At 40.0% G+C, this 25,648-nt stretch overlaps 1 protein-coding gene across 1 annotated transcript in view; it reads right to left on the minus strand.

Annotated features, from left to right (window-relative positions):
* Positions 1-25,648, minus strand: part of cntnap2a (contactin associated protein 2a) — a 307,312-nt gene that overhangs the window by 154,141 nt on the left and 127,523 nt on the right. The window contains exon 3 of the mRNA XM_058623391.1: positions 12,694-12,887. Coding sequence (XP_058479374.1) covers positions 12,694-12,887 — 194 coding nt within the window. The remainder of the gene's footprint in view (positions 1-12,693; positions 12,888-25,648) is intronic.

Genomic DNA, 25,648 nt, shown 5'->3' on the forward strand with positions numbered 1-25,648 from the left:
ATGAGATAAATTTATACTTTTATAATAGGAATATTACTTATATAATAACATAATTTATTTAATAATTATTGCTTGTTTAAACTAAACAAGTTATCATTCAAATTATTGGATTATATTAGTAATATTCCTATTATAAAAGTATACATATATCTTATGCCATTCTGTATCCTGAGTTTTAGTAGCCCATATATTGATTTACCATAAATACTTTGTGTGTGTATGTATTCATTGCACCTTTCTGTTATTAATGTTATTTAAAGCCCATGGTGATAGTTATTCATAAATATGTAGTGTTATAATAACTACATCTCTGACATCTATAACAAACCAAACCGTTTAAAAATCGGTTGAAAATTGAAAAGTTATGGTTATTTAAAAAGTCCATGTACCACTAGAACACATGTTATGGGTGAGCGAGCTGACTGGCAAGATGGCTGCCCTGTGTGGATGTTCGACTCCATTGGCCAGCAGCACGGACGAGACATTTTATATATATCTATGGTCACTGCTGTGTCACACCACGAACATATACAAACACAAACCCGCATCATACATAGTTACCACAACTGCATTTTGTGAACAAAAACTAGGTTGAAATTGTCAAAGAGGATATATAGAAAAAGAAAAACAGTAAACATTCAAACAGTATCAGAGACACATCTTACACTCGACCCTTGAAGCTATTGTATAACAAATGCACACATTGTTTAAAGAAGATGAAGATGCAAAAGCAAGCAGAGTCTGTCACACTTTCAGGAGCCACTGGACGTCTGCAAGTCATGACAGTTACTCCGGCGTCGTCAGAGATTTCCCTGATAAAGACTACAAAACGCAAATCTTTGCAATATCTGTGAATATAACAGAATTGCAAAACCATAATGGTATCAGTTGGGCTTTGCCTTTCTGTTAATTCACATTTGAGTATGCGCAATTACATATGGGTTCCACCATAGCTCACAGGAATGAATTAAAAATGCTAGTAAACATTACTGCCTGCGTAATTTCTGCAATAGTTATTCACATTTATAAATGTTTATATTCAAACAAAGTAAGTTAACTTCGGAGCATGATCAAATGGGGATGCCACTTTGTTACTTCCGCCTCTAAACTTCGGAACACACTACCCTTAGATCAAGGAAGACAGCTCAGCTAGATATTTTTAAAATTGTTGTATTTGCATCTCCTTTCTTTTTAAATTTTTATTTAGGTGCTATACAAATAAAGTTTATTATGATTATGACCCAATCACTACAGAGTTGTCACAGGACTTTTGCCAATACATGAAATCATTAAAGGAAAGCCAAGCGAGAAAAAGAGAGAGACTTGGGAAAACAATAACAACCAGGGAAGCTGAAAGTCAGCCAGAGTCCTTGCTGGGCATGTGGAACACTGTGGCTGCTGTCATTCATGAAGGAACAAGCTAATCACTGTACTACAGCTGGTCACCAAAAAAAAACAACAAATGTGTTTCACACACACATACATCAATCACCATTTAAACAGCCTATGTCCGTCAATGAGTACAGTTTTTTATTGACGTGCCTGCCTCGTGTCCATACACACATTAATGCACCCAGCACACGTAAACATACACCTGTTATTTACTTGCTCGGGAGCTAGCCCTCCTTCCTACTCCCTACTCACTTACTTATTCTCACTGGCTGCATGCTTTCCATTTCCTGAATGTGAATCTGTCATTCCTGTCCATGTGTGTCAGTGAAAATCTATCTATATGAGTGTGAGTGTATATCGGTGTTTGTGTGTGTGTGTGTGTATGTATGCGTCTGCCTTGACAACCAGAGACATGCGTTTCCTGAGAACAGATCTCCAGATACTGAGAAACAACAAGTGAAAGCCCCTTTTTCTGGCGTTTGCTTGTTGCAGCTGGACCCTTTGTTCGACCAGCCCAGAGACACGGCTGGTGCGTGCGTGCGTGAGTGAGTGTGTGTGTGAGAGAGAGCAGAGAGTGTCTGTTTTTTGTGTGTGTTTCTTACTAACAGAAACAAGGGAAATCAGCCTGGCCGGGTCTGGTCTTTTGTTTTTATCGACAAGTGTATGGGACAAAACAGAAGGACCATAGAGAAAAATGTGTTTCTGTGAAGCCCTATGGGTGGTTGTACTTGTATGGGTATGTGTCGTTTTTTGGTGCCAAGAAAACATTGCAAACTGTAGCATTGCCAAATGTGAGAGAGTCTGAGTGCTACTGGGTCGTGGTGGTGGTGTCTGTACGTGTGTGTTTTAAAGTACATGCTGAGAAACGACAGTAAATCTTGAAAACTAGCCTCATTGGACACAAATGGGAGAGATTATCTTCCTCTGACAAACCAGCAGAATTACATTTCTATGCCTCAAAGTCAATCAAGCATCCCACAGGCGGAGACCACAACTACCTTGTCGTTTCTTTTTTGTAATTCTATTTTTGCTGATATCACTAATAGACATAGTACATTTTCGGAAATCATGGGCAATGATATTGCGCAGATGCACGTGACCTCCAAATTTCAGTGCTTCAGTTGACCAAGTATTTCTTTGGTTGATTTCAGCCCTAATCCAAATCCTAATCCGGCCAACATGAACAGAAAGTACTGTATGTGCTGTGTCCCTCACCAGAAAATAGGCCCTGTCAAGCAATATCAGACCTGACAGAGGGAGTGTTTGTGTGTATACACCAGCGGTGTAGGGGGCGAACGGGGGCAAGAGGCGTTTATCCCATCAAAACTGCTGAACGACTGGGTTTTGTGAGCAGTAGAATCATGTTATGAAACCACTTGTGTGTTCTTTACTAGCACAGTTCTGTTGCCTCCATTTTTCTTGCCATTAAACAAATCGCCTCCTTTGTGCAGTGCAGGAATGTCAACTAATGGAATGACATTTCAACACTGAGCTGAGGTTTAATCAGCACTGTGGGAACATACTGTATTAGGTAAGAGTTGACTTAAAAGTTACACATTTCAGTTTTAATTTGTGATTATATAACGTTTAAATGCTCGTTGCTCAATGATATTATGTAGACTTGTCAGTACTGCTGTCGAAGTCACTGCAAAAATGAAACATCACAATGGGGGGACAGTAACACTGCACACCATGCCGTTTAGCCACTAAATCACCACAGAGGAAACTCATTCACCATGACAGCCTTAGCTGTCAGTGGACATTTCACACCGTGTTTGTGTCCCCACATTATTTTGTTATTCCTCGCATCCTCCTCCATTATCCTTCAATGCCATTTGAGGTATAACACTGATCTTGAACTTTACCGCACACATAAGGGATTCATTTTAAACATAAAATGTGCATAGTGGACTTAATTATCTGCTTTAATTCATACATTTCATAGCAGTGCAAGCAAAGTCCCAAGGACATTCTTTGTTATTTCTTCTAGACCAAGTACATAATTGTATTCCTTTGTAACGGTCATGCGTTATAGATTTCCTCACCAGTTTAGTCTCTCACTGACTGCCCTTGTCTGTTAAAAGGAGCATGGAATCTGCTGGCAACAAAGGGAACGAGAATCTTTAATTTGCCTCACATACATTAGCGGAGAAATGAGAGACACTTGCAGAACATTTCATGCAAACACTATTTCACACACTTCCATTTGGGCTCATTAATTACTGTGGAGCAATCAAAAGAAAGAAATGGCTCTATAAAAATGTAACATTTTATTTTTACCCCATCATCAGTATTTCTCCCCCTAACTGCAGTAAATTATCATTGGTGTGCAAAAATATTTCCATGCACAGAATTACATTTTGCAGAGAGTGGCACACGCACGCACGCACACTCCTACACACACACACAAACGGAAAGAAAAGAGTTTTAAGAGCCCATTACTCAGGCTATGAACACTTTTTCTCTCCCCTCTGCTCACCAGGGACCAACACTGATGGAGTGAGGAAAGCCTCACTGGCTCTGTTATAAAACCTCACACGCTACATGGAGCCAAGTTACTGTGTTTGACGTCTGCACATTTTACTTACTCATTGCGTGTCAGAGGATGTGTGTGTGTGTGTGTGTGTGTGTGTGTGTGTGTGTGTGTGACATGATGTTTAGGACGGGCACTGTTTTCATATTTGTATTTGACAGTTAGTGCACGGCCTAATCACCAAGAGCTTTGGACACCTAGAAACATTTAAAAAGAAAAAAGTAGTATTTAAAAAATGATTCAGACAGATCACAAAAATAAAGAACCCTTTTTTTTTTGCTTATTTTAACCATAAATGTTCATTTTTCCAGAATAACTCTCAATATCTGGCAATTATTTACAATCTACTGCATGTTAAAATAGTGTATTAACAATATAAAATGATGAGAAACTAACATTTTGTTTATTAAAAAATGTACATGAACACCAGATTTTGCGTGTTAAATTGGAACAGTGTAACGGATATTTAAAAAATAATAAATATTTCCCTTTCAAATAAGAAGACAGAGACGCTGATTCGCCGGCTTCCTGCAACAGTGCAAGTTACACTACTACTACTAATTACAATACTAATAACCACAAGTTGGCTTTGACGTGCAGCTTCAAAGCTTTCAGAAACCGTCGGAACTTTTCCGATAGCACAAAGCGTTGCATAGTTACAGTAATGCAAAGTGCGCTTGCGTGAACGTGTCGTCTGCGATACGCTCGGTGTTAAAGGGTCAAATACTTATTATGGCACAAAAATGACTACCACAAACTTCTGGTATCATAAAGACACTGGCACAGAGACAATACAAAAACAATACAATTTGAACTTGTCTAAAAAGAAAAGATTTTTCATTTGTCTACAAAGTATACAGTCATGAGAGTGGTGTTAAAATGTCATATCAGCCACTTCCACAGGAGACTTCAGTATCCAACTGCAGAGTGTCGTCCTCTCAGTCTATTTTAATTCATCACGCTTGTTATTCACTCTCTGCTAAATTTAATACCCATACAACTCATATCTGGAATATAGTGAAGTGATATTAAAGTGGCTGATGTTCAATTCATTTGAAGTCACAGCAGCAGATCAAGATACAGAGTTGTAAGAGACTTTATGTCAATGTGCAAAAGAGGAGGAGATTAAAACATCACGGCTTCAACATGTAATTATTAACTTACTCAAATTGGCTGTAGTCTGTGAGTGAATCTGTGCGTTCATAAACATGAGTCATGACAAAACACAGAGAATATATAAACAAAAGATGTTAAGCTGTAGTGTGTAATTTTTCAACACAAGAACAAGAATCAAGCCAAACAAAGACACGTAACAATCCTAAAAGTATGAGTTGATCTCCAGGGAAATGTCTAAAATCTCAATATCTGGCGTATTTAGCGACAGCACTGCTGATAGTGACCAGCGAGTGGCATCACAAACCCTGCCGCTGTATTTGTGTCCAGTGACTGTGTCAGACACGGAGTCTGTGCTCCGGTCAACAAATTGTTTTCATTAACTGATTCTAATGATTCAGTTAGACTGAAAACAACTGCTTTACAAGTCACCAGTCACTAGTTTGTGTGTGTCTTAAGGAATTATCACTAGTTATCTGAAACACGAGTGGGAGTAATGTTGAAAGAAATCAAGGAATTAACCTTTGTTCTCCTGAGATACAAAAAACTAAATATTTAAAGAGAACAGTTCAACATGGACGTAGAGTCATCAGTTCAGAAAACTCCACATGCTCAGAGAAGGCGTGGTGACAAAAGTTACACACTGGAGGTTTAAACCTAAACCTCCAAACTCTTACTTCCATGAATACCCAATTACTGTGGCTCATTTCATGCGATGAAATCAAGGAAATTGTCCTTTGATTTTCCTCCCAATCAACTGACCCCAGATGCACTTTGAGTGGCAGCAGTTGATCACTTCCCTCATCATTGAGTCTTGAGCAGTGCTCAGTGGACACAATGTTGTATGATGGGTGCTTCTCTCCAGGACAATTATTACTGGAAAAAAGTTGCCCGAGCAACAATGACTGTTTGATTCTTTTGTGCTACTGGCAAAACACATTGACTTATCTTTTGTTGGAGGCCACTTCCCTCCATAGAGGGCATCATTTTTCTCACGTCTACAAGGACATTGCACGTCTTATACACAATAGAACCACTAAAGCTGTACATACGGCCATCATCACAACAAAGATATGTGTGTCTGAAGGTTCGAGGCTGGTTGAAATGATTTCTATACATTTTTATTCCAACATGTGAGGCTTCTCAACAGCAGATGTAACTCTGACAGTTATAATTAGATCACAGAAATATTTTTATTCACACACCTTCCCAAAAATGTAAACGTCTCTCACGCGAACAAATGCGATTTCCATTCGGAGACTTCATAAGCAAGTGGAAATAGCTCAATGCCAGACCCTGCAAAAGTGAAGCTTTAAAATAATATTGTGGCATCACATTTTCAGGAATAAACAAATACATGTGACGCAGAGCAAATACAGAGTGAAACCATGGTAGCAGTCCAGCTGTGATCTGCGGCACCCCTCCTGATAACTCAATTACAAGTTGACATTTACTTGGCTGCAAATTTGCACATTCAGAAGAAAGTAAAAGGCAGTTACATTTGGGGGGTTTCACATAAAAAGGATCTCCTCAAAGGGAATTATTGATATGATATCTCCTACCATCCGCCTATGGCTGTGGTTTGATGATGCTTTGTAACCAGTCTGTTCTAATGTGTAAAAACTGTCGCCCAAGACATTTTTTAATCCCAGACTAGTTCCCTTGCTTTAATGTTGTCCTTTGCTTTAGTGCTGTTTCTGGCACTAATGCACACTTACTCCCCCCCTTTCTAATGTAAGTCCCTCTAGATAAAAGTGTCAGGAAAAGTACGAATCTCTCCATTTATGTATTTAATCAGATGCAAAAACATGGAGGACTAAGTTTTACAAGCCGAGGACATCCGCAATGCGTTTCCCTGCCTCTTGCTGGTTTCGTGTGATTGAGAAATATTGCAAATTAATAAATCAAGCCTATACAAAAAAAAAAGGCAGAGGTGGGAATTAAATACATTTCCAGTTTTAGAAACTTTTTACCCTGTGCAATTATTTTCACTTTTATTTTTAACGACCATAAACTGATCAGGTCTATTAACAAATGATTGTTATTGTTCTGCAGTCTTCTTTGTTTTCTCTAAATCTAAGTCATTAACAAGACCATTGACCTTGAAGACAACTGGGGAAACTCTGAGGCACTTAGTAACATCTCTAGACAAAGGAAAGTGAAATAAATATCAGCCTGACATACGGATAACGCGAGACAGAGAGAGCTACGGTTCATCCGTGCATAAATCCAGGTGTATGATTTATCAGTGCATGCACCACGGATTCCAAAACTGAATTAGTCCTCAGCACTGAGACACGCTGACATCAGCATTCATTTACCTGACGAACTGCAGCGTGCCACTGGGACACACACACACACACACACACACACACTCGCACCTTTGTTCGCACTCGCACAAAAGGTATGAACGCAGTCTCGTGTCAACGCTCACACATCTGCACATCTCATTGGGTACACAAAGTGGAGTGCAGCTCTGATCCCTTTAGGTGAGAGCAGTGTGACACATTCCCAGTATCACACTTGCTTTGCCCCTTTTTTAGCTAAACTCCGACACATTTTCCCTCTCCAAGTATGAGAGCACTGTATTTAATATAAATTATCTTAAAAAAAAGTTGGAAGAAGTTGCATGCCGGTTCTACACTACTTCTGTTCATTTGTTTCTTGTCCAAACAAATTATAAATGTTTTCTATATGCTTCTTATTTTCTATTTGTGCTTCTAATGAACTAGGATAATGGGACTCCAAAACAAAAACTCAGTAGTACATCCTGTTCTGCTCTGGAGCAGCATTAAATTTGCCAGGTGTGTCCCTTATGGGCATGCTGGATGCTTTAACATTGTGGAAACTAGTACTGAATGAAACCTTGACAGTGTGCGGCAAAGGGAATGCACGTTGTGCACTGTTTTTACAGATAATAGTCATTATTCTCACTGTTGCTCATGATACACCTGCGTTCACACTTCTCATGTGCCCCAGATCATCTGCTAAGGCCTTGTTTATGCATGTATACTGCAGCCTTGATTTTTTTGGCAGTCTGGAGAAAGATTTTTACAGATCTGTTTCAATCGGAAATGTCTCCGTCGGTCAGACAGGATTTCTATTTGCCTTCTGCGTCACTCGCAGCACGACTCGAACGACAAAAACCAACAATGGCGTCATCATCAACACAGTGGAAGACAATAGTTAAAAAACAGGATAAAAGCATGAGGACAACTACAGACTGTGGGCAGAGGAGGAGATTGCTCCACAGCCATTCCAGCTATGATGGCAGCAGAAAAGGCGGCACAACTCAGAAGTCTCCTCCATTTCTGTCACTGCCTTGCAATCAGAGGCACGTTTGCTCCACATAACCATATGACACAGTTACAGATTACAGAATACTTGTGGCGTGTAACTAACGAAATCCATTTGGAAGACTAGACAAGATGATGTCAATACGACAGATGCAATATATAATGTGAACAATTGGTCAGAAAATCAGATTACCAAAGACATAAACATGTAAAATCGAACCCTCAAGTGTGTGTACCGTAGGCCGGGGATAGTCACATATGCAGTGAACACTGGAATCTGAGTTGCATTTACTAATAACATGTTAAACAGTTGTTCAAAGACCAAAACATGGCAGAACAAAGGAGAGGATATTATAAACGTGTCCCTGTTTGATCTCATGTTGACTTCAGACGTGTGGTCACAGCTGTGCTCGATTATTGTGAACATACATAATTGTCAACTGATCTGCAGGTTTCAGCTTCTCTTCCACATTTATAACAAATCTGACAATGTGAGAGGCATCATAAACGAGTGTAGTGTAGAAAGAAAATACAAATTTGTGTTAAGCCAAATGGGTTTTAACATGCAATCAAACAGTCATGTTTTTCTGTACTCTCAGAGAATTCACTTCACACGTTTCTGCGCTTAATTTTCTTCTGTGACGCACATTAAAGAAAACAATGTGGTGTCAAACTCTGACACTTTCGATGGGAAAAAAATTATCTAAAGACGAACACTTATAAAGGTTTCTGTGACAAACAGTTCGATGACAAATTGCTACTTGTCACCAAGTATTCCACATTTCTAAAAACACACGATGGTAATATCTGCAAATGTCTCGTCTTTAATACGTTATTTTTAAGGGTGGTAAGTAAGCAAGTCAGTAAATCTTCATAAATTGCCATAATTGCGTGTGCAACTTGACAAACAAAAATAAATATTATTAAAGCACCCTGCTGGATTTTTTAATTTCAAACAGTTTTGACTTCAGTGCTGCACACCAAATCACATTATATGCATCATTACAGCCTGACAAATGTATTAAACCCATTGTGTTTCTTGTACAGCATCCCTAAATTCTGATATTCAGAAACATCTTTCGACGATGGTGTTTTGTCTTTAATCTGTGAGCAGAAACCTTTGTATCAGATGGGACTGAATACATCTCAGCGTCCAGTAAGACGCAAAACATTACACTCACTTTACTGTCATTGTTAAGCGAATACTCAATAAAATGCTTTCTACACATAAATCCATGGCATTTGCCACTGCAGGCAGTGCAAGCAGCTGTGATTAAGGAAACGCATTTCGTGTCGCGGCGTCTCCTCTGCGGAGCAAGGCACGAAACATTATTTTTCACAAAATCAATGCAGCACCTGCCGAGTCTTTGCCACTTCTCATCATCAGTGAATCACAGTCACAGCGGTCTCGCCTCTACAAGCCTGCTGGAACCAAAAAGTAACCCAGTTTGGCCGTGAAGGGGGTTTTATCTTCAGTGCAAAGTAATGGCAGGTGGTTACCGGTGGCAGAGGGTTCCTGAATAGAATGGTTCATGCAAAACAGTGAGGGACAGGTGGTTCTCTCTCTGGGGATCACTGTGTGACCATCATACTGAATTGCCTGATAGTGTGTGTGTTTCCTTTATTCCCAGTAGAGCTGATAGTGTCGATATAATCACCATGGTATATATTTTTTTTTATATCATGGGTCAAAACTTGTACAGAGACACATTTAGGTCATTTTCACACCTAAAAGTCTGCTAGGTTGGGGTCTCGGTTCAATTGGGGGTTGCAACATTAAGCCGGTCCTAGTTTGATTTCACACTGCACTTCAGTGAAACGAACCAAACCTTTCGAATAATGTAATCCCCCTGCTCGCCTGAGGAGGCGCTGCATCAAGAATTACTGAAGGAAAAGACAAGACAACGGACAAGAAAACTCACTCATCTATTGGTTAATTCAGGGAAACTTCTGCTTCCACCACATAAGAGCAAAACCGGTTTTCGGTGGTTTATTTAATTTAATGCGAACATACTACACATATACGGCTATCGATCTACACGTGCATATGTTTTGGTTGCGTTTACCCACAATGCCCTGTGTTGTAGTCCGCTTCTTGCCTTTATGAGACTGGGTTGCCTGAGTTCAGTAGCACATTCACACCTCCACAAAGAACCGGACATCCCGAGCAAACTAACTAGGATTCGATTAAGGCGGTCTGGTGTGAATGCACCCTTAAATCTAATTGTAGGGTAGAAGAGTGTGTGTGTGTGTCTCTGCTTGAATCTAAAACCCTCTCCCAAACAAAACTAAATAAAAAGCCAGAGAGAAAGAATCCAATGTTGCTTGTTACTGTAGAGGTTATTGATGGTATATGCCCATCTTAAAATTATTGGCTCTGTATTTGTTTACATAAAGCAAAACTTAGAATTATACCCGTGATAGATATAATAGCACTATGTGTGCCATACATCTAAGCAGAAACTAAGGGGGGGAGGGGGGGGTCTGCTATAGTTACTGAAACACCCAAGAGATGAATGTGTTTTGGAGTATTTGCAGAAATATTAGGAGCAATGAATCAGGGTTAATGGAAGGAAGGAAAACTCTTCAGCATAAATAATAATCAGCAAACAATTATGATGGAGCACACAGCCCTAAAAGAATACTGATGGAGCTAGCCGGGTCTTGTATAACGCTCGTATATTAAAACGCCCCCATGCACATTTAGGAATATGAGAACACATTCTGGATAGAAAGCATGTTATGATGGGATCATATCAGCCGTGACACCCATCAACATGCCGCAGTTCCAAGCCATTAGCACTGAGTCATCATTTCTACAGTATTACATGGGCACTCAGATTGAAGATGGGTGTGGTCTTTAAATTTGGGCTCGTAGTTAAATGACTGCATCTTACTCAAAGCCACCGCTGTGAAAGTTAGTTGTCGACTAATTCAAATACCTTCTGTTAGTTGTTATTGACAGTTGTTAATCATTGTTTCTCAAAGTCAAATGCAAACTTTACTTTAGTTTCCTAGGGCTCTTGAATAAGAATAAGTACTATTTGAATTTATTTTTCATAATTTGAGAAAGGCAGGCAGACAAATTAAGCAATTACAGGTGGTGAAAATTGGAATCCAGCAGATGTCAGTTACTCCGATTACTCTTTTTTTTAAAACTTGAGAACAAAGTCAAAAGAAAGAAAAGAACGACGTAATTACAGGCGGTGAAAATTGGATGGTCAGAGTGCCACGAGTAGAGTTATTTTAAATTTTATTTTCTAAAGCACAAAGATAAAAAAAAAACTGTAGAGGAAATGCTGAATTACACAAAACATGCAAAAGGGTTTTTGTGTGGCAACAATCTGAATAGAACGCATTTCATTTCTGCAAACACTTGTTTTTCTTGGGTGTCAATCAAACAGCAGAATGTCTCACAGTTTCCTCACATCTCATTTATTATATCTATCGTATATTTATGCTGTTTTGTTTATGCTGCATCCTCTTGTGCATCCTTGAATTTGTCTCTCTTGTTTATATTTTTTTTTTTACACATTTTTCTAAATATCAATGTGTGCTGTCAATGACCAATGAACGAGATAAGCAAATCAATGATCTACTGCAGTAAATTATACCCTGGGTATCCAACAGATTTTATCAAGGCCCATGCCTTTTCTGGATCAGATGCACTGAGGGGTAAAAAAAAAAAAAAGTGTACTGTGTTTGAGTACACAGAGGATAAACATGAAAATGGCCCCTACTTACATGTCTTAGATTTCTGCTGAGCTTGGCTTATAAATGCTATTCATGACACTACTATTCTCCTGTCTTTAGCTAAAAGCCCATCTGTTATCACCTGTAGCCGTCGACCGAGCAGAAACTGTGAATAGTGCAGGCCATTAACCCATTAGCTAATGATCATGGATTGTACGGTGCAGTGATGGAGGTCTGTTGGTTTGGACTAAGAGACAGACGACGTACTCAAAAAGACTTCTCTGCTTTACAACATGTTGGAACAAAGAGCTTCAATCTTACACGCTGTCCTTATTTTCCACCTTGAAACCAATAGTGCTTGAATACACTGATATTACGTTTGATAGAAATTTATTTTTATGTGCACCATGATCTTCCCTCCAGAAAAGAGGTATTATGCTGTAGGTTATTTGAGGGTGAGAGGGAACCTTCATATTTTAATGACAAGGATATTTATTTTAAATTATGCAGGCAAACAGCTCACAATACGGCCAACGTTAACTCTCTCCCAACATGAATATAAAATAAAAGCTGACAGTAGAACTCACTCTCTGATTGTTTTACTATATCACCAGTCCTGTAGCCACACACTATATTTATACCCAGTTGCATTTCTTGTTTACTCACCCAAATATTGCCGTCCTGGTGATATGGTTTCCAGTTCCGTCCTGTGTCACTGTAGAGAAGGCGGTACCGTGTCGTCCAATCAGAGCTGCTGTAGCGACCCTGCGTTGCTATGGCGCTCACCTGCTTTCTGGTCCCCAGGTCCACCTGGAGCCACTGGTAATGGTCACTGTCCAGAGGTGACCAACCACCGGCACCTGCGGAGATAGTAATATTTTATGAGTGGCATTTAGAAGGACATGTTTAAATCACTTGAATAGCATTAACAGTGCATTCATAATACAGTTTTTTAAAAGTGTAGTCATTAGCTTATAGTCTGCCCTTTTATTAATGGTCAGTGTCCAGCAGAGAGTGGCCTTGACACGTGCTCCAACACACAGAGCATAGCATGGGGCACAAAATGTTTTATTAAGAACTTGGCATAAAGGGTTAGAGCCTGCTGACGACAACGTGACACAAATACCCTCTTATTCAGTCAAATCGAATTATTCACAGTCAAATAGAGCACATGCAAACCTCTAGAGACGGCATTTTGTGTTTTGGACATCTTAGAATGGATTAATTTTGTAATATTGCAATTTATTCTTATCTTAATGTATAACAATCTGCAAATCTCATGCACAGGGAGGGTGCTATCCACTTAATACTAACACTTAACACTTTTTTTTTTTACCAATTACACAGTTTAATTTGTATGCAGGATCATTTTTAAACACATGCCTTTGCCTTTTTATTTGGATAAATTGGATAAAAGAGGGAAGAGCCGCTAACCACTATGGTTGGCCCACATGGGTTGATGCTCCTGTCAGTGTATGTTTTAAAACACACTTTAAAATGTAGACACAGGTATACATACATGCATACACAAACATCTACACGAGCGCGCGCACACACACTAGGATGAAATAGGCATCAAGAAAACAGCAAGTGCTTAACATTAAAGGCAGAAAACATTGGCAACTTCAAAAAGGATCCATTTGTGATGGCTATAACTGGGTCAGAATATCTCCAGATCAGCAGGTTTTGTGAGGTGATCCAAATACGCAGTGATTAATACCTTCCCAAAGTGGACCAAGAAAGGAAGCAGCCACTGCAAAAGCAGTTCAGAAAATGTTCAAGGCTTTGACCTGAACTCCAAAGCTCCCAGATCTCAGTCTGATCCGTGTGAAGTGCTGGGAAACAACTTGAAACTAACATCTTATCACAGGACACTTTCAGAGGTCTTGTGTAGTCCATGCCTTGATAGGTCTGAGCTGTTTTTGCAACACAAGTTTTATGTTGTGGCTGATGGATGTTTTTTTTTTTTAAATACAGCCTCCAATATGAAGTGTTTATGATCTTCTACAGAGAGAGTGTAGGTGTACCAAAGTTGGAAGACATTTTTTTTCCAGGGTGAAATGTTGCTTTGAAGAAAATTACTCTCTGAAAGCATCAAAGAAGATCATTTCAGTGCCATTTCCCCATGGCTACATAGTCAACTGTTGGGACAGATGGCTGTGTTTGTTCTATAATCCACTCAGTGGAAGTCACTATTCTTGTGTTAGCCTGGACACGGCACTGACTTCACTGCGAGACAGATTGTGTCCCCATTTACTTCCCCAGATGTCTACCTACAGCAGGGCCAAACTTCTCTGGACCTCACTGATTAAATGAGCCTCAGGTTAAACGGTATGGAAACCAAAGAGCAAAGACAATGTTTGGCCTCTCCCTCTATATTAAAATATTGTTAGATATTATATAACTTTTTACCTGAAATCATGTGACACTAAGAGAATCTAACTCCCATTGAAGGTGGTTGCTTAGAGGCAGAAACTATGCTCTATTCAAGGTTGGCTCCAAGAGAAAGTCATTGAATTCATTTTTTGCCAGGAAGGCCAATGAGAGCCTGATGCAACCCAAAATAATGGTGGAGCCAAGAGCAGATCATTGTAGCTACAGTTAGGGTCATCTGGGCTTTAATGAAAAACCTTAATGTCATTAAAAAGATGACTAAACATCAGTATCAGCCCTGGCAAGCTGCTCATCAGAGGCTGTGCTTATTTCTGATAAGCACAAAGCAGTAGCCTTTGTTCTCCTCAGTGCTGAGCTGTCTTCAATAAATTCTTCAAACTTAACTCCTCATCCACTCCAGAGACTTCTTCACCACTTCACAAACCTTCCCGTCAGGCAATTGTTTGATGCAAGGCAAAGAAAATAACGTCGAAGAGTGTCCTATTGACCTGATGTCAGAAAAAATGCCAAAATTGTTGAAAATATTGCTCGTGACTTTGCCACATCTTTTATCATTTACATCATAAAGCAGAAATATGCAGAGAGGACTTCACAGACAGATGTGCACCCATTCATAGACACACACACCAAGCTCTGACAATATATATCTCGCGGCAAACAGCTGAGTCTGTGACAGAATGTGACTATGAAATGATTATCAGGAGCAGTGGGTGGTGGACGGACTGCACACTGGCAAGTCACGGCCGCCTTCCGTCATTCTCTGTGTTCGTTTTTATTTTTCTTCTCTAAAGGACATGAATACAGATAAGAGAGTGACGGGCTGAAATCACGATTGAAGAAGGGTGACGGATTTAAACATGACGGGAAGAGAGAGAAAATAGAAAAATGGGGACAACAATGACGGAAAGGGAGATAGTGAGACAGAGAGAGTGCAGAAAAGAGTGTGAGAAAAACACCAAGCAGAGTGGAGGAGGCAAGAGGGACGATAGTCGTATTATAAAATAGAGGGCGAGGCAGCTTGCGAGGTATTCCCCCTCCCATGTCAAAAATCCTATATCTTATCCAATTACAGAGCCATTACACTCATGGCCCCAGCCTTGATAGATAACCAGGCCTGTATCAGTGGAAATGTCAATACCTCAAAAACCCGTTGCAGCAAAGCCATTCCCCTGGGGTAAGATTCAAAGTGGTAAAAGTAGAAGGGAGAAAATGGGGGTGGGGGTGGGGGGGTGAGGAACTGGGAGTCGGAGCAGTGGGGAGATTGTGATAAGTAAACAGAAAGCATAAAATTAAGTTTAAGAAGGCAAGCTTAGTGGACACTGACCGAGGCAGTGTGACAGCTTGAACAAGATCCGAGGACGAGTTGTCAAAGAGAATGATGAGAAGGTATGTGTGGCGGCGGTGAAGGGGTGACAAGAGAGGGGAAGAGTCGAAGCAAAAAGATGGAAATGAAGGAGACTAAGAGAGATGAATGAGGTGAAGAGAGGAGAGGGTGATGAGAGAGGATTTTATGGCTCTGGTATTGGGGAGGCCAGAGATGGCACAGCATGTGGATGGGACGCCGGGAGGAAAAAAAGGGGACAGAAAGGGAGCAATGTAGTGGCAGTAAAGAAGTTGATAGATGAGCACATAAGTGAAGAGAGGAAGGGGAACAGAGCGCAGGGAAAAGGATGAGAAAGAGAGATAAACGGAAGCCATTAAACACTGAAAAAGGGACACCATCAATGTGGTATTGAACGGCATGCGAGTTCAAATGACAGGAACAGAAAGCAAAAGCCAGGAAAGAAAAAGTTAAGAGGTAGAGTAAGGACAACACAAGAGTGGGGGTAAATGAGAAAAGAGTGGTGGGACTATTTGTGCAGTGTTGCGGGAACTGCACACTCTCCAATAATGCGCTGTTGAAGTATTTCAGTGTCACCTCGTCTGAGCCGAGAACAACGTGTAGCACTATATTTGTTTTCAGACACAACGCGGAGATTTCATTGGTCATGTCTGATGAAAGAACTGAAGCGTGAATTATTTTGATGTCAAAAACTGGTTATTAAAATGTCTGCTTTCAAAATGTTTTTTGTTTTCTCTGCTCAATCTAGAAGCTATAGCAATGGGATGGTGATTGGCACCTCACAGAGAGGAGGTTGTGCTATTTCAATCTTGGTTCAGCTTGGTGGGAGTTATTCCCTCCAAGGTCCACAGTTATGCAGATTGTGTTAGAATGTGAATGTCTCACTATGTTGGCCCTGTGATGGACTGTCCAGGGTGAACATATGCCTTTCATCCAATGTCAGCTGGGATTGACTCTAGCTCCTCTAGTGACCTTTGAAGGATAAGTGGTGTAGATGATAGATGGATTAATCTATTAGAAGCTGGTTAGATATAACCGTCATTCACCAAAAGCATGTTCTGTCGGAGCTGCTGTGTTTTTTTTTTTCTTTGTTTAGTCTTAAGGTTTCTCTCCAACCACACTCACATAGCTGGTACGTTTAAGATGGCAATCAAAAAACAAACAGACAAACAACTGTAATTTAAAAGCGTTCTCTGCATCCATTCGTTTTACCTCAAAAAACTGCTAGCACATGGGAACAATAATGATTTACAGATCTGCACCTTCATTTGAGGTATACAGTCAAAGAGTTTTGTTTCAGTAGAAATAAGTCATCAACATTGAAATCTATATATAATCAATAATACATTCAATTTCAAATCATATTTAATAAAGATAATACCAACCTTTCTCATTCATAATTCACAAGTTAGCAACCAAAATAAATGTGGGAAGTGATAAAATGGTAAAAAAAAGAATACTATAGTAACTATAGTAATAAAGGATACAAACTTAACTCATTTATCCTCAGTTGAATGTGCACACAGTTTCCCTACAAAAGCATCTCTCTTACGAACTGAAAAAGCACAAATACCAGAACGCATACTGAGAAATGGCTGCCTTTCTTAAAGGCCACATAGACCGGAAGCTCCAATTAAGTTTGTGTGTGTATCTGCGTCATTACCTCGTTTATGAAACCCTAAAGTTTCAGTACAAACAGTTCAGCCACTGCTGAGAAAATAGGGTTTTATTGTTTTCCTGGGCTCTGTGATTGGTGTATCACTATACACCAATTAAAAATGACACTGACTAAAAATATGAGCAATGTGATTGGCCAGTACAGTGCATTGTCGATTAAGTTGCATTGTGTTGCTTTGGAAGTTGAGCAAAGTTCAACTTTTTTTGATGATAGCCTTTTGTTACCTTCCGTAGCCAGAGACCAGCCCTGTAGTCTCAGCGAAATGAATGAGCAGACTGTGGTTTCAAAGAAGCGCTTGTTGTCCGTCTAAACTTGGCTCTAAGGGTTGATCGAAAGGACGGGGGTGACGGTTAGGAGAAAAAGGAGAGGAAGAAGCGGAAGCATGGAGCAGAAGGCGTGTTGGGGTTACAGGGTTACCAGAAGGAACAGATGGGAGTCAGTGAGAGACAGATACATTTAAAAGTCCTGAGAGATGTAAAGGTTCAAAAGAGTATGAAAGTGATGGCAAGCATCCCGGAAAGATGGAATAAAAAAAGTAAAGAGAGAAGAGAGCTTTGGGCTAAAGAGCTTGATGTTAGATGCCAGGGGAGGAAAAAGGGGGCACAAATAAAGTATGAGGTATAGTAAAAGGAAAGGGACTAGGGAAGTGAGTTGGGCAAATGCTGTCAAATATTGTCATAGACTGGAGAGGAAAGGAGATCCCAGGGAAAAAAAGAACAGATAAAAAGTGAGCGGCGAGGAGGGGCAGAACAAGAGTGATACATATATATTTATATATATATATAAAAGAACAGAGGCTCAGTGAAAGGTGAAAGCTGGAGGGAGAAAAGGGGGGGTGAACCGGAGCACTGGTGGAAAAAAAAGATGAGAAAACGAGAGGGGAAGACAGAGGGAGAGGAGTGCCGGGGGGACTGTCACCGTTCTCTTGCCTGTCACACACACAGATGTTCGGGGTGGAGAAGAGGAGCAGGAGAAGGATAGCAGGGGAGAACAGGGGAACAGAGAAGGTCAAAGTATCCACCTCTGAGGAAGATATGAAGGAAAAAGGAGAAAGGCAAGTAAAAGAGGGAAAAGATCAGGAGATAAAGTTCGGGACAAAGGACGGACAACAAGTACAAGCCAAGAGGAGAACGAAGAATAAAGCCTTGATCTCAAAAGATGATAAAAAAATCTTCAAAGTACCTCTGATATCAAGACACTCTCAGTAGATAACACGGCATCAGTTGCTGGGGGTCATTTTTAAATATTGTAATTCTACAGTGAGGCAGTCAATGTTGGAAAAAAATAAGAACTAAAGGAGGAAAAACCCACTTCACATGCTATATGTTAACATGGATAATAGTCAATTAGTCGGGATCATTGTCTATAAATTCTGTCTGTTATACACCAAACATATTCCTAAAGGGATTAATAAAGTATAAGATATTCATCAAATCATTTTCATAAATGTGAGGATTGAAGTTGAGGCCCCTTGGGTTCTTTTTATACAAAAAACAAAAATAACAGATTAACTAACAATAGTCCTGTGCAGACAGACAAATAAAACATAATTTAATTTACATTTAACAAGGAAACCATTCTTCTCTAATGAATACTCCCAACTGTGCAACTACCATTGGTACAATAGTGGGTTATCTGTGTCATCACAGATAGCTCAGACCTTGTTTTGCAGGCTTGAAGAAACTCTAGCCATGTTTTTTTTTTTTTCAGCCTTGGCTCCCTCCTTTTTTATCTCAGGAGGAGACTCTCTGTGTGAATTCCATTTGGCCAGTACAGACCTGTAAAGGGCACCACACAGGAACAGTAGCTGTTCAGATAGCTTGTTAATCTGATTAAACTGCCAGCGTCAATGCCACACAAACTGGTTCTAATTCCCAGTGAATTATAAGGTTGCACTGTAGAAGATGCGTGTGAGCGATTACAAGCTGTTGCAGGATGGGCTGATAAATAGCTAAGACGCGTCATCAATACCAGAGAATAAAATGTAAAACCACACACTCAGTTAGAAACGGCAGCCTCTAACAGGTTACAAAGTGACCATACAAAGCATGCTATTGCCTAATTTACCCCAATAGCTATAAGTCAAATTGTTAATGTGGAGGGCATAGAAGCTAGGGATGGGAATCGGTATCGGTCAGCATTGGTATCGGGCCAATAAAAATGTAACATCCGATACAATCCAGAAACCATAATGTTGTGCAGACCAAAAATGTAAATAGAAATGATTGATTTGGACCGTTTATTACACAGTTGGTGAAATGACTCAACAAACGTGTTGTTAACAGCTTCATAGTTCATAAATCGTCTAAAATGACTGTATCTGACTAGTATTGGGATCGGTAGATACTCAAGTTTGTTTGTGCTAAGAAGTGGCATGGTCCCATCCTTGATACAAAGAAGTGGCATGGTCCCATCCTTGATACAAGCAATATGCCGACAAAAGAAAGGCAGGGAACTATAATGGACAGAAAATGCAACGAAGAAACTCCATCTGGGAAAAAATATGACTTGAAAATACATGATACTAACAGTAGAGACTGCACAGTAGAAAAAGAATGGACAGTGTAGCTGTGAGTGGCGAGTACAAAGCAGCTTCTAATTTTCACTGCCAAACAGCGCAGCACAAAAAAGTGGCTCATGTTAAGTGCCCCACTGGCTCTACAATAGACTGATGGAAGAAAATGAGAAGGAAAAGACAGTGTGCACAGTGGAAAAAAAAAGCAAGTGAGCAAGGTAGAGCAACAAAAGAACACAATCGAGATCGAATGAGGAGACGTGTGGGAGAGAGTACTGAAGTAGTAGATTCCCAAAACACAGGCATTTTCAAGTCAAAGAGCAGAGACTTTGGAATCGGACTTTTGGACGAGTGACGAGCATTTTGGTGACAGGCACGACACACACATTAAAGTGACAGGGGCAGATCAGAGCATTAAAAAAAGAACATCTTTCCTCTGTCATACTGTCAGTGTGGGAGAGTGAGTGGGTGCATGCACATGACAGAATTGGTATTAGATGCTTTCATGCCTCTGTGCGTTTTTTTCCATATGTGTGTGTGGGAGTGTGTGCTTATCAAAGCTGCTACTTTTCATCCCAAAACCACATTAACAGAAAGTATAACTTAGTAATTTATTAAGATGCCAAGCGTTGGGGGGAAAAAGGCAGCAGAAAGAAACCAGCTGGTTGGCCCTCTGTTAGTGCTTCATCTTTCTGTCATGGAGCAAAGGGAGCGGATGGAGACAGAGTAATTTAATTAGGAGCGGACTGCCATTATCGATGGATGACTGCAACGGCTGGAGACATCAAACAATTTTGCAAAATGACAGCGAGTGAGAAGCAATGCATGACAGAAGAGGGAGAGGAAACTCTTTAATTGTCCAGCAAGACAGAGCACAGAGCACTGCAGTGCTGTGATTTCCTTCGTTTAGATACAGAGAACCACAGTACAACTTCTTTAAAGTTTGGAAAAACTTGAGAAATGTCTGGCTGAGAGTGTGGGAGAAGGGAAAAAAAAAATGATAATGAAGTCTGGGAAGTAAGAAAGAGAGCAGGCTGAGAAAATGGAGTGTGGGATTGAGAATGTTACTGTAGAAAATAGAAAGTGTATGAGGTAAAATGAGATGGAGAGGGGAAAGAAGAGGAGACAATGATGTGATGGAAGGCAGAGAGAGCAGACGGAGCGGAGGGACGGGGAGATAAGGGGGGAGAGAGAGAGTAAAATGGAGAAAAGAAAATGGAATATAAGGATCAATGACCACGTGTTTGTGATTAGTGGCCCAATCTCATGCTTGGCCACGTCTGCACTGCGCAGTAATGTGGGTGCACAACATGCATGCTCATCAGGGATAAAAAGAGTACTGTAGACGACTTTTACTCAAGAAAAAAAAAGTTACTTACAATTTGGTTTTCGTTATTTGTCTCTGAAACATGTCATATATTTGTTTAAATCCTCTTAACAGCCTTCAATTAATAGTTATATGAGCAATTCTTTCATTTGGACCAAATGTAATAATTTGTTGGCGTACCTGTTGCTCGCCTTCCTACATATTTGCATGGTTCATTATGTAGATATGTGTTTTCTTACGTTATGCATACTCTACCTGAATTGACTCCTATCAATTGTCAGGTAGTGTGTACAGGAGTGGGTGGAAAGCATCATTTGCATTATGTTAATGTGCTGGCATTTCAAGATGTGTAGTAAACCCTACTCTACAAATTACTCAAGCAGAACAAATGGATGTACAAACATGAACTTAGCACAAAAGGTAAGGAGATCAGTGTTTGGTGGATTATTTGTTTGTTTAACGATGTTTCTTGGCAAAACGTCTTAAACTGTTGTAAAGCTAAGGAAAATACATTTGTAGGTTGCGCCCATAAAAAAAAAACAAAACTTGCCAAATCTTCTCTGCCAACACCAAAGTGCTTATTTTGCTATTGACTCTTGTTTGGTGTCATGCATTGGATGATTGAAGTCTGAAGGGACGAGACATTATTTGACATTTAACAATGTATTATTTAACAAACAAGGGCCTGAGTAGAACCATAAACAGCCTGGCACCTCCTCCTTATGCCCTTTCTCTCCCACAACTCTCCTCTGTCCCCCATTATTCCTTTCATCCTAACCAGTCGAGGCAGACACTGCATGTCTTTGACTCTAGCTCTGTCAGAGATTACTTCCTGTTAAAAGGGAGGGTTATTTTCTCTCCACTGATGCCTAGTGCTTGCTCATTGTGTAAACTGCTAGGATATAACACTGTAAAGGTTTCTACCTTACTCTTTGCACTGCCTTGAGATAATATATGTTGTGATTTGGCGCTATACAAATACAATTGAAATGAATTCCATCCTCGCCACTCCCAATTTCTGGAGGTAGTCTCTGATAAATCCCGCTCTGTGGGTGCAAGCATAGAGTTCGGTCTCAGATTATGGAGATATGGGATTGGCACTGGTTGCAGAATCTCATCTCGATGTCTCTCTGCATTGAGATTGCCTCCAATGATGGCAAGCCTTGTTTTTCCCAGTGAGGGAGTTGCTGCCGCCCCACCAGAAGCTCAAAATAAGAGTCAATAGCGGAATTAGCCGTTTGGCAGTGGCAGAGAAGATTTGGCAACTTTTTCATGGGCGCAACCCACATGCTCAACTCTGCTGCTCATCCCTTTTCTTTACAAATGTGGCATCATTTAAAAGGAAAATAGTTAGAATTAGTAATTTTTGCACACCAAAAAAATCACCAATTAGTGATATTGAATTTGTCCTCTGCATTTAACCCCTCCTTGTTACACCCCAGTCGTGAACACACACAAGCCAGGCGCAGGGATCAGTGGGCAGCACTAATTAGTACAGGGGGAGTGGCTAAACAGGCTTTCCAACTGTATTCAATTTATTCGCAAGCAGCATCGTTACAAAAAAGAAATAATCGACCAAACACAAATGTCCTTACATTTCTTGTGCTGTTTATATACTACTCACTTTAAAAGTGGTTAAAAGGATCCGTGATATGACAAGGATGTTTGACGAAGGTTTGAATTAACCAACACCTTAAGGTGGCCAGGCACTGTTCCCACCCAAAGCAATCAACTCAGTTGACAGTTTGGTACACCTGCACAAACATCATGAGGAATATGATGTTCTGCTCTTTTATTAAAATACTTTCAGAGAGGTTTCATTTCATTCATTTAGCAGGAGAAGCTGCTGAGGCGCTGTATTGAATTATAGACGTAGGTGATTTTTGATAAACATACCTTCCCTGATATGAATAGGGTGGACAGCATAATAGAAACACCTGAATACCACAGCAGGTGTGCATAGACCTTATGAAGCAATATGGCGTTTAATACATTTAAAAGCCTGCCATGTCTAATACAATTACGTGCACTATACAGTAGCATAACATCTTTTAAATAAACAACATAACAGCTGCAGCAAGTAAAGACACATTGTTCTACTCTGTACAGCGAGTTTCAAAAGTGTCAAACTCCATCTACAACTTGTCCACTGTCCAACTTCTGTCTTTGCTCTCATGGCAAAATGTGACGAATCTGCTCTCGCTGTGAACTCGAGTTCTCAAACACTGAGCTAAATGAGCTCCGCAGTCACATCATGCATTAACCAGAAAAGATGACAGCTGGCGCACACCTCAGTCACTGTGTAAGTGACAGGAGAACGAACAGCTTTAGGCATTATCTTCAATAAATATGCACTAATTTGGACACATTTCCACAGCACGAGTCGCACAGAAAAGGTTGGAATTGGGATATCTTAAAAAAGAAAAAAATCCAAAATACTTTCTGCTAACAGCTATATAAAACAAATCAACCAAATTCAGCATGTTTACAGGGATTAAATCATAAATATTAGGGTATGAATGATTTAAGATAACTGCATGCATGTTCTCTGCCCGAGGGCTTGGATTGTGGAGAACAAATGGTGTTTAGCAGGCACCAGAGGCCTAAATGGGAACATTGTTTTCTCATCTGCAAGAATTTGGTGTTCATTTCATCATGGCAAGTAAAGCGGATGCTCATTTTCGGTACCATACACATAAGCACTGTTTTTATCCTCTGCTTGTTAATTGGTTACACACTTACTTCAGGGAAAAACTGCTGTTTAGTTGCATCATGGGAAGTGTATATAGTATGGCTTCCCGGAGCTTGACATAGACAAAGTTAAATCTCTTTAGTTTCTATCAAGTCTATAGACTGATTTCCCTTTAAAATGAGGGAGTGCAGCATGAATTAAATAAACAATATTTATAAAGTGTTGATCATGAAATCAAAGGAATTTTAATGTCAGTTTTTAAAATGTTCTGTAAGCCATCTTCAAACCTAGTTGTCCCACTTGTGCGGGAAACTCAGCGCTGAAGAGATGTGAGGGGAATATCCCTTTATACATGATATTAGCTACACGTCTAGGTTTCCCCCCTTCCGTGCCTTCTCCTTCCCTTCATCATCCCCCCTTTCCTCTGACTGTAGACAAAAACCAAAGGGTTTTGGCTGTGCCTGGCACTATGAGATGTGCATAGGTTCATATGGAAAGATGGTGAGGGGGCAGGAGAATGTAAATTTGTGACGGAGGAGTGACGATGAGAGACAGGAAAGAGTCAAGACAGCATTCCATGACAATATATTGGAAATTTCACCAAGCCTTTTTACCAACAGTTACATGGTAAGAGAATGAAAAAAAGAGCAACAGCCAAATATTAAACAGTAAAAAAAAGCAAAGAAAAAGCTTTCATAGATTCAATAAAAAAAACAAAAAAAAAAGCTTTTATAGATTCAATGTCTCCAATGCACCCAAGCATACAACCGTTAGTATGATGGTTGAAAGGGGGGAGACTGAGGAAGATGTTTATCATTATTCATATATCAAGATGCAAAACCTGTCCCTGCTTTATTTATACAACCACAAATATAATCATGAAAACAAACAAATCTAGCTCACCATCCTGGAGATGTAACAGTGTAATAATAATGAACTGCACCACCGACTCAAAATCAGACTAAATGGGTCAGGACTGAAATAAGATCACCTGATAACATTTTTATTAATAAAGTGCTGAATAATGAAACAGTTAAGTGTGTTTTCCAACCACAAAAAAAAAGGTTTGCATTATGAAGATGTTAGTAAAGGATGAATTTAGTTTTGGGGACAGGGATGAAGCATTTTTATGAGCCCTGCAACGAGTACGCATGTTCCTGTTTAGGTATTCATTAACTACATGCACCAAAATAAACATTTGCCTATGGCCCTGTTACTTAGGATAAGTAATTTATTCACATTATCACAAACCTACACAGATAGAAAGCACAGAGTGTGTATAACAGACGTCAGACGAAGGAGGAGGGTATGGACCAGTGGCCTGGTAACTGGCTGGCAAACAGAAAACAAACAGAAAGCTGCATGCCAAAGAAAATCATTAAGGCATAATTTTACCTTTCTCTCTCTCACACACACACCCACACACCTATAGCTGGAAAAAAATTAATATCAGGATTCACAACAAAATGTTAATATGAGTGTTGTGTCTGATTGATTCTGTGTCTTCCCTGTTCCATTGCACTGAGAAACTGAGTTAATAGTCTCTGCACACACACACTCATTCATGTCATTGACGGCACTTTTGGCTACTAAATGCAGCTGCTTGGAGGGACCCTTACTTATGGGATCTGTGGTCTGTGGGTTGTGTTCCTCAGAAAGCAGGTATTGTATTT

This window comes from Solea solea, chromosome 1 (assembly GCF_958295425.1).
Source record: "Solea solea chromosome 1, fSolSol10.1, whole genome shotgun sequence".
In the NCBI taxonomy this organism is placed as follows: Eukaryota; Metazoa; Chordata; class Actinopteri; order Pleuronectiformes; family Soleidae; genus Solea; species Solea solea.